This window comes from Scyliorhinus canicula, chromosome 18, assembly GCF_902713615.1.
Source record: "Scyliorhinus canicula chromosome 18, sScyCan1.1, whole genome shotgun sequence".
Lineage (NCBI taxonomy): Eukaryota > Metazoa > Chordata > Chondrichthyes > Carcharhiniformes > Scyliorhinidae > Scyliorhinus > Scyliorhinus canicula.
The window spans coordinates 41553644-41564094 of NC_052163.1; the positions used below are offsets into that span (position 1 = coordinate 41553644).

The 10451-nt window shown below is 45.1% G+C and overlaps 1 protein-coding gene across 1 annotated transcript; it reads left to right on the forward strand.

Moving 5' to 3' along the window:
* The first annotated feature begins 420 nt into the window (after positions 1–420).
* Positions 421–3965, forward strand: LOC119953630 (avidin-related protein 1-like). The gene is made up of 4 exons (XM_038778091.1): positions 421–796; positions 1217–1430; positions 3282–3402; positions 3810–3965. The coding sequence occupies exons 1-4, from the start codon at positions 734–736 to the stop codon at positions 3868–3870; spliced, it is 459 nt and encodes a 152-aa protein (XP_038634019.1). The 5' UTR covers positions 421–733; the 3' UTR covers positions 3871–3965.
* Positions 3966–10451: the final 6486 nt, after the last annotated feature.

The window sequence follows — 10451 nt, forward strand, 5'->3', positions numbered from 1 at the left end:
TTAACCGTTTTAATAATATGAATATCCTTACACCTGCCCCCCCCCCCCCCCCGTACATTGGTACAGAAGGGAGGGTACCCAGTTTCTCCAACGCAAAATTAGTGTTTGTACCGTTTGGCCTTGTACAACTGTAATGGTTACTGTTTTTTAAAAAAATATTTGGAAACTGATAGCAAAGGCACTATGTGGACATGAGTTGTTGTGTTAAAGGCATCTCAACCAGTGACAATGGCACAGATTTGATGTGTTTCTGTGCCGGGAGATGGAGACAGCTAAAAGATAAAGCAAATGTAAATGTGGTTTGAGATCGAGCAGCTGTAACACTAACAGCAGCCCTGGGGGAACTAATGATTGGAGATGAGTGGAGGCGTGACTGAGGTCAGAGGGAAAGAGATCTGAGTCTGGAGGGTTCAGGGTCGAGGTGGTGGGGGGGGATTGAGAGTGGGTTCCTTAGATTTTGCCCCATCCGTGTCTCTGTGGCTAATTCCACGAATGGTGGGCTGCAAATACTTTCAACTAAAGGTACCAACGGGAGGTTGAAGCTCTATTCAAGGTCTCTCACTCAGACAAAATATTCATCGTTTAAACTCGGTTTAGGGAATGTTAAAATGAGATAAGCAGCGAGGACTGCAAGTCAGCAGATATAATTTGAATTGGTTTACTGCCAGCACGGATTGTGGAATCTCTATAAGGAGCTGAACTTTAGAGCTGTGTTTAACACGAAGCATCCATTATGGAGAGACCGATCTCTGCATTCTCTCTCTTCCTGTTGGCTTTTCTTGCTCCTGGAATCTTGGTAAGTCCCCAGTTTAGTCTCGTTCGGGGGTTATGCAAGGGTCAGGGTCTGGAGAAAGGTTCGAAATTAAATTGTTTCAATGAGTGCCTGGTGTGAAAGGAAGCTGACTCAGTGATAGAATTTTGCCCCAGTGAATGTGGATTGTGTCCTCTGCTGTTTTCCCCTGAAAGTGTCGGTGTTTATGCCCTGTGGGTATTTGCCCCATCTCGATGTTTACCCCTGTGGGTGGTGGTTCCTTAGATTTTGCCCCATCCGTGTCTACCCCCTGTGGCTAATTCCCTCTGTTAGTGTTTAACGCCTGTTTGTTTACTCATTGTGGGTATTTGTTCCCTATCGGTGTTTACCCCTCACGGATATCTGCCCCATGGGGCCTTTGCTGTCTTGTGGCCGCTCCTCTCCTCGCCTTGTTTTCTTCCGCAGGCGGGCGGCTGTAATATGACTGGTTTTTGGAGAAACGACCTGGGCTCAGTCTTCTACCTGAGCGAGGCCCAGAACTTCAGGCTGAACGGCCAGTATTTGACCGCGGTGGAGGCGGCGAGGGAAGAGGCTGGACCCGAGAAACAAGCCCAAGTGATTGGAATCAGGAGCAACGGCAAAGAGCCAACATTCAGCATGTCCACAGCGTGGGCCGGAGGTAACATCAGGGGACAGACTCAGGCAACTGAGAAACACCGAGAGCAACTGAAATAACCCAGCAAAATGACAAACCCAATATTAATTCATCTCAAATTAATTAATTCGAAAGTAACTCCATTTCAATTCACTTCAATGTTAAATAATTTAAATGTTAAATAACTCCATATTAGTTACCAATGACCATGACCTCCCCCAGATTAAACACCAATAATTATTATCCCCACTATTAAATAATCCAATACGAATTAACCCCGTACTAAGGAACAACCAATATTAATTAACCTCCAATAATTAGATCTAATAACATCAATATTATTTAACCCACAATAATAATTTTTTAAAATAAATTTAAAGTACCCAATTCTTTTTTTTCCAATTAAGGGACCATTTAGTGTGGCCAATCTGCCTATCCTGCACATCTTTGAGTTGTGGGGGGTGAAACCAACTCAGACACTGGGATAATGTGCAAGCTCCACACGGACAGTGACCCGGGTCCGGGATCAAGCCCGGGTTCAGTGCTAACCACTGTGCCATCATGCTGCCCCTATTTACTATAATAACTAACTCCAATATTAAACAATCCTCAATATTAAATATCCTGGGCAGCACGGTGGCACAGTGGTTAGCATTGCTGCCTACGGCGCTGAGGACCCGGGTTTGAATCCCGGCTCTGGGTCACTGTCCGTGGGGAATTTGCACATTCTCCCCGTGTCTGCGTGAGTTTCACCCCCACAACCCAAAAGATGTGCAGGATAGGTGGATTGGCCACGCTAAAATTGCCCCTTAATTGGAAAAAATAATTGGGCACTCTAAATTTAAAAAAAATATATTAAATATCCTGAATATTAAATCACTGCAACATTAATTAATCCCAATTTTAATTAACCACAATATTAACCCCATATTTAGAGAAATCAAAGTTAACAACAGAGGTCTCTAGAAATATATATTCAAATAGCCCCCATTGAAATTAGTTTCCACAACTGATGTATTGAAACCAAACACTGAATAGAAGCCTTGCCCAGAGTCCTAATACATTAGATATTACCACCTACTATACAGGATAATTACACAATTGTCATCTCCCGCTTTATGGGTGTGAACCACAACCATAGACCCCGAGGGTAACCATCTCTGATATCTGATCTCCGGGGTACCTCCTTGCCCACCCCACTCCCTTCTATTATTTTCAATTAGTATTTAGTTCACAGATTGCCTAAATTGAAATATGGGAGCCCCACACAAACATTGTCCCAGTCCCTGGGCAGCCAGAGCCCCTCTGTTACTCATTGTGGACCTCCCTCTTTGACTTGTTCTATTTCTATCTTTGTCCTTTGGTACCTCATTTCTACCTGTTCCTCTCCCTATCTCTACCTGTTTCTGTCTCTAGGTCCCTACCTCTCGGTGTCTCTGAATCTCTGTTTCTTTTCTCAAATCGCTCTCTGTCTCCCTCTTTCTTTTCCTCCCTGTTTCTCTCTATCTCTGTCTCCGTCTATCTCTCCCTCTGTTTCCCTCTATTTCTCTGCCTGTTTCCATGTGCCTCACTCTATCTCCCTCTTTCTCCCTCTCACTCTCCTGCTGTTTCCCTCATTCCCACACTTCCTCCCTCTATGTCTCTCTCTCCATCCCTCTGTCTGTCTTTCTTCTAATGAAACTGATTGACGAAAGCAAACCCATTTTGCATTAAATAATTCAAGTAAGCTGTGTTTGAATGAGTCCTTTAAAACAAGTCAAGATGTTGAGTATCTTGGGAGTGTGGCCTTGTGGACCTGCTCCCTGAGTCTCATTGAAGGAATGAACAGAGCAATTGAAGCCTCATGACTGTGAATATGTTTCTTGGTAATTTCAGGCTCCATTACATCCTGGGTTGGCCAGTGCCTGATACTGGAGGGTGGACAGCAGGTTCTGAAGACCACATGGCTGCTGAGATCTCCAGCTACCAGTATACAGGAGGATTGGAAAGCGACACGGTGAGCCATCATAGAAACATACCGATGTATTTATGTTACAGAAGGAGGCCATTTGGTCCATCATAACTGTGCTGGCCAAGAAAGTTATTCAGTCTAATCCCAACTCTCATTCTTGGTCAACAGCCCCGTATGTTACCACACTACACTTTAATGAGGATTTCCGCCCCTACCATCCTTCCAGACAGTGAGTTTCAGACCCTTACTGAATGGCAGAACAGGCTCAAGGGACTGAATGTCCACCTCTATGTTCCTGTGTAACAGGCTTGAGGGGCTAAATTACCTCCTGTCCTTTTGTCAATGGCCTCCTCCTGTTCCTGTGTAGCAGACTCAAAGTGCTGAATGGCCTTATTCTGTTCCTGTGCTGTATGTCTGTTGATGCCGACTAACGTCTGTTTTGGTTCTCTTAGAATTGGACAAGATACATTCCATCAGACAAATGAGGCCATCCTGAAAGTAAACCACCATTAATTCTATCAATTTTTAGTGCAACACACTGCACCAACACTCAGTGTCATTATCACTTCTTCATGGTATTCAAAATAAAATGAAATTTTAAAACCTCATTGTTGTTATTGTGTGTGTTGACGGCAGTATAACCGGTTTCTCTGTTTCATTGTGCTGTATTTTCATCCTCGAGGTGGGTAGATGAAGTTGGGGAAATTCTTGGCTTGGCCCACCCGCCTCAGGAGAAAGTGCTGCAAGGACATGAATTTCATTGTGGGCGGACGGGTACAGATTGCAGTCAGGCCAGCCGACTTGGGGAAAATATTCAGAGGCAGCCACAGAAGCTGTGAGATGCTGAGGCGGGCTGTTTAAAAGGCCCACTTTGGTGCTGTGTTATAATGAAAACAGAAGAGCCCTCATCCCTCAAACACTCCCCATGACTCATTCTTGTCCCCATGCCATGCTGTACCCCTCAAACAGCCCCTATTGCTCCTCATGTCCCCGTGCCAAGCTATGATATTTTATGCCCATTCATCCACAATGCGCTGTATCAGAGCAATACTCAGTCGGCTGTAAAAAAAAAGTTTTTTACAAGGTCATTCACTGATAACATCCCACTTTCTGAAAAAAACTCTTCTTTACTGTATTACCCAATAAAGGTGTCAATCACCCAGTCTCTTTAAAGTATCAATAGCAGAAACTGAAAGCACCTGAAACCTCTTTATCTTATGTAAATAAACATTATGAAATTGACAGCATAGGTCAGAGTGCCAAAGCTGTCAATCAAACAATGTTTTCCCTGGGGCTCGTGTGTTTCAACAGGCAAATGTATTTCTGGGCTCTCAGTCAAAGAATATTTAACACCTTGGCAATGGGGGCATGAAGGGCCATAGGGCTTTTGGGTGGAATCATCTCTTGGCATGGTGGGCATGAGAAGGACCGTTTGAACTTGCCTTTCATGGAGTCTGTGGCTTGTGACACTCTGGAGGTGTCATGAGCCACAATACTTTGAAAAGCTGACCCAACTCCCAGGAAAATTTCTGGGGCTAGGACATGTCTATTCCTTCATTGGAGCTGGTCAGGTCAGGAGTGCAGAGTGCCGGTTTGTAACCCAAACCACCCGCATTCTTGAAAGGCACTCCTGGAAATTGGAAGCCCAGGAATGGGATCAGGAATCCGGGAATTCAGACCTTCCCACTATTTCAAAAGGGCTCCAGCCTGTTATCAGAGGAGTTTTTTAAAAATATAGAGTACACACATTTTTTTTTCCCAATTAAGGGGCAATTTAGCATGGCCAATCCACCTACCCTTCACATCTTTGGGGGGTGAGACCCACGCAGACACGGGGAGAATGTGCAAACTCCACACAGTGTCCCGGGGCCAGGATCGAACCCACTCCTCAGCACCATGAGGCTGCAGTGCTAACCACTGCGCCACCGTGCTGCCCCGTTATCAGAGGAGTTGGGAATGGTACTGATCATTGTGCGATCTTCAGCGAACATCCCCATTTCTGACTTGATGGAGGGAAGGTTTAAGTAAGCAGCTGGAGATGGATGGGCCTATCTAATTGGCCTCCAACAACCACAACAATTTTCCTTTGTGCCATGTAGGATTCCAAATAGTGGGGACGTTTCCTTAGATTCATTGAGTACCTTTGACAACCTCTGAATGGCATAAGGCACTTCGCTGCCAAATAAATACTTTATCCATGAATCCTTTAATAATGTTTAATTCCTAAGATTGAAACTTATTCCTGCATGAGAAAATTAAGAAATAGGAATGAATTCAGTATTTATCACTCCAGTGACGTTGCCAATGCTGAGGAATGGGAATGTGTGTATATTGCAGCAGCAAATGGGAAGTGGTTTGGAGAGCATTGTACTAGTTTAGTTTGGAGATAAGAAATGTGTGGATGAGGCATTCAGCAGCAGACAGGCTGAGGTAGTGATGAAGATGGGCTTTTTTACACTGATGGAAATTATCTTTGTGATGGAGACAATGTGAGAAAAAAAGCTTAGCTTGATTTCAGATGGAATGCAGAGATTGCAATAACTCTGTTTTAAAGTGAGACCATGGCCTGGGAGAGAGTATCATTGGCTAAACGGTGGAGTTTGGGGTGGGATTTGAAAACAATGGCTTCGGGCTTCCTAAAATTTATATGGAGAAAATTCAGGTTCATCCAATATTTGAAGCTGGACAAAAAGCATATCAAATCAGGTGTACTGGAGGGATCCCAGAGGTGGAGGTCTTTGCCATTCGGGTGGCAACAACCCACTTCAGGTATTTGGGTGTGCAGGTGGCCCAGGATTGTGCCCAGCTTCGTAAGACGAGCTTTACAGGTCTGGTAGGTAAGGTTAAGGTGGATCTACTGACAGGTCGGGTGCAGGCGGCGAAAATGAATATTTGGCTGCGGTTTCTTATTTTTATTTCAGTGCTTGCCAATCGATCTTTTCGCCTAAATCGCTTTTTAAGGGTGTGGATAGGTTTGCTTCATCGTTTGTCTGGCCAGGTAAGGTGGCTCGGATTAGGATGACAGTACTTCAGAGAGGGTGGCAGTCGGGGGTGTTGGGCCTTCTGAACTTCTTGTACTATTACTGGATGGCAAATGTGGAAAAGGTGCAGGGTTGGAAGAGGGAGACGGAGGCTTTGTGGGTGAGGATGGAGGTGGGTTCCTGTAGGTCGGGGTTGCGGGAGCTGGCAAAGGCGCCACTCTCATTTGCCCGAAGGAGATATTCAGGGAGTCCTGTGGTGGTTGCCACGCTGAAAATATGGAGGCAATTTCGGCAGCAATTTAGGTTAGGGGTGGGGTCAAGGTTGATACTGATCCAAGAGTATCATGGCTTTGAGCTGGGGAGGATGGATGCGAGGTTTCGGGGATGAGAGGGAAGACGGGTGAAGGAGATGACGGACTTGTCTTTGGAAGGGCGGTTCGCAGGTTTGGAGGAGTTGGGGGCGAAGTTTGGGTTCCTGTGTGGGGAGGGTTTTAGGTACATGCAGGTCCGGGACTTTGCGAAAAGGTCTTTCCAACCTTTCCAGTAGCACCTTCCTGCTCGTTGCTGGAGAAGGTGTTATCGGCGATGAGGTCGGAGGGTGAAGTCATCTCGGTGATTAATGGGAGGATTTCGGAAAAATATAAGGTGACTCGAGATGATCAAGATCAAGTGGGAGGAGCTTGGAATGGCACTGGAGATGGGATTGTGGTGTAAGGTGCTACAGAGGGTGAATGCCTCTGCCTCGTGTGTGAGGCTTGAGTTGATACAGCTAAAGGTGGTACACAGGGTGAACCTGATGAGATCAAGGATGAGCCGGCTGTTTGAGGGGGTAGGGGATACTTGTGAATGGTGTGGAAAGGACCCAGTTGATCATGTACATATGTTCTGGTCCTGCCCGAAGTTGGAGACATTTTGGAAGTCGTTCTTAAGCACCATGTCGGCGATCTTGCATGTGGACTTGGAGCCTGGTCTCCTGGAGGTTATATTCGGGGTGTCAGACCATCTGGAGTTGCGAGTGGGGGCAGGTGTTTTAGCCTTCACCTCGCTGATCGTTTGCAGGTATGTTCTGTTGGGGTGGAGGTCAGCTTCTATACTCTGTGCCTCGGCGTGGCTGGGGATTTAACGGAGTTCCTGACTTAGAGAAGGTGAAGTTTTCCCTAAGAGGGGCAAATGAGGGGTTCCACAAGACATGGGGTTTATTTATTCTGCATTTCTGGGAGCTAGTTACTATCAACTGTTAGAGGTGGGAGTTGATTGGATGGGAGCAGGGGTGCGGTTTTGTGCTGAGTTTATTTTATTTTCTGTTGTAATGTTTTGCAAGTGTTCAAATGTTAAAAACTTGAATAAAAATTCTGAAATCTCCCTCCGTGTACCCGAACAGGCGCCGGAATGTGGCAACTAGGGGCTTTTCACAGTAACTTCATTGCAGTGTTAATGTAAGCCTACTTGTGACAATAAAGATTATTTATTTTTATTATTTATTTAAAAAGGTGTACTGGAGGAACCAATAGGCGATGGAGAGGCAGAGCTGGGTGTTGTCAGCGTACATGCAAAAACTGACATCATATCTTCAGATGTTGTTGCCTAGGAGCAACATATCGAGGAGAAAGACAAAGGGCCAATGATTGGGGGAGTTCCAACTCCAATGGTAACAGTGCAGATTCGGGAACAGAATCAACTTTTGGAAATTCTCTGGCGATGATTTATAAGAGTGGTGCTAGATTAAGGCAATCCCACCAAGCCAGAAAATGGAGGAGGGGGTTTGGAGACGATTTGTGTAGTTGACAAAGGTCGAAAACCGATCAACATTCCCCTTTCCCTCACCTTGCATCAAACATTAGCACTTCTAGAAGGGATCCAGTGCAGAGTCCCTGACTACACTCCCTCTCTCTGACTGGGGATACTCCAGACTACTGGAGGCTCTTATTGTTGCCCAGCTGCCATTAGCTGACACAGCACCAAACAGTGATCAAAGTCTGTGTATTCAGGTAGGTATGATATAGATAGGGAGCTTACCCTCTCGATCTTTATCTCTTGTTATTGGGTGCACACGTTGATCTTTGTCACAAAGCTGTTATCATGATTAATCAGTAAGATCTGAATCAACAGTTGTTCGTTGGGCAGATGAATAGGAATAAATTCAGTATTTATCACTTGGGTATATTCATTACCTGCACCAGCTTCACATGATCATTAATCTTTGACAGGGTTTTCAGTTGCTAGTTAATCATGTACATATGTTCTGGTCCTGCCCGAAGTTGGAGACATTCTCTCAACTCACCACATTTCTTTTCCAGTTGGTACCGGATACTGTCATCCTGGCTCAATGCTGCCTGCACCGCGCTCTCTACCAATTCAATCACTTCTTCCCCAGCTTGTTCAATGGCTTCAGTCATTACAGAGAATGTGCCTCTGATTTCACATGAGTGAAAAGCGCAAACAGAGAATAAGACACGGGGCCAATGACAGTCTGACCACATAAGAAATAGCAGCAGGAGTAGGCCATTTGGTTAATGGAGACTGTTCCACCATTAGACAATCTCAACCCTGATCTTCTACTCTCCCCACATCCCTTAACTCCTTTAATACTCTCAAATCCATTGACTTCTGTCTTGAATATACTCAGTGGCTAAGCACCCACAGCTCTCTGGGCTGGAGAATTTCAAAGACTCAGACCCCTTTTATAAATAATTTTTCTTTGGGTGACAATTAATGGAGGCAACAGGGTCTCACTCATCAATTGTTAAGCTTGGGAGACTCAGAACCTCTTTGGGGAGGGCACTGGGATGACGATATTTTCAAAAGCCAAAACTGGAACACATTGAAAAGTCTTGGGAAGATGGGGCTCCGTGTTCTGATGTCCAATTGCAGGAGTCTGGGGGAGGGGCAATTGAAAGTTTTGTGATGACATCTCCTGAAATATGTCCAGCCAGAGTTGCCAACACTATTAAGACACCCAATTATTGAAGATAGCAGTTACAAACCACTGACTTTTGTTTCAATTACATTTCTACCTCATTCTCTTGAAAAAACTGAACCAAGGCTCTGTTATGTTGCTCGTTATGCTTTTACTTAATTGCTCTGTTTTAATAACCTTTGCTCTAGAGTCGCCAGGTATCTTTCTGATATCACCACGAGGTTCAAAGCCAAGTGCTGATCAATAACTCAATACACCAGTTAGTAAGTTTCAAACCAAAACACATTTATTATACACACAGTCAATCACTACTCATGCATAAACTCTACTTATTAAACTATCACTGCTACTGAAGGCCTATACTTAGCTTTTGAATGGCCCACCAGGTCAGAGGAACAATGGCCTTTGTCCGGTTCTGAATCTGCTGGCTTCAAGCTGGTATGGAATAGTAACTAGGAGTGTCTATCTCGTAGCGTGCGTTGACTGGAGACTTACTTGGTTGATGCAGCTGCTAGGCAGGTCTCTCCTTGCTGAGAATCACGGTCAAGAGTTCTTTGAGAACTGCCAAGAGAGCGAACTGAACTTGGGGACTCTACTTTATAGTCCCCAGGGGTTTCGCGCCCTTTTGAGTGGACCCCGGACTTGGTCCCAATTAATTGGACCATGTCCCAATCGTTTTTATCGATTTCTCCAATACTGGAGTTGTTCCCTGATCGTTGGGCGGGCCCTATGTGTCCGTTGGCCTGCCTTTGTCCGAGCTCCCGCTGGCACCGGGGAGTCTGGTTTGGTGCCGATTGATTCAATGTTTCTAATTGTTCCTGGGGATCGCTCATTAGTATGTAGATGGCTATTGGTTTTGGTTCTGTCTGGGTTCTGCAAATCTTAATACACAGGAAACTTTGCACCTGCTTGTTTTCCTTGTGGCTGGCCAATTTTCCCTGTACTCTTTGCGGGCATCCATTTTGGAATCTGGACGTGGCCACCCCAGGTGGCTACAGTCACAAGATCCCAGGCAATTCTGCTTGAACTCTACTGTGCATTGCACAATGGTGAGATCAACCTCAATTTAAAAGCCTTGTTTATTTTCATTTGCATACTGGGCTCCAACTATGGATGTTTTTAGCCAGAAGGCTGGATTTTAAATTAGCCAATGTACATAAGTGTGGGAGATTTTGTTTGCACCTAGAACCATAAAT

Coding starts and splice junctions, on each gene's coding strand:
- LOC119953630 (XM_038778091.1), top strand. CDS start 734: ATGGAGAGACCGATCTCTGCATTCTCTCTCTTCCTGTTGGCTTTTCTT. Junction 1,431..3,281: donor GTCCACAGCGTGGGCCGGAG/GTAACATCAGGG, acceptor TGGTAATTTCAG/GCTCCATTACATCCTGGGTT. Junction 3,403..3,809: donor GAGGATTGGAAAGCGACACG/GTGAGCCATCAT, acceptor TGGTTCTCTTAG/AATTGGACAAGATACATTCC.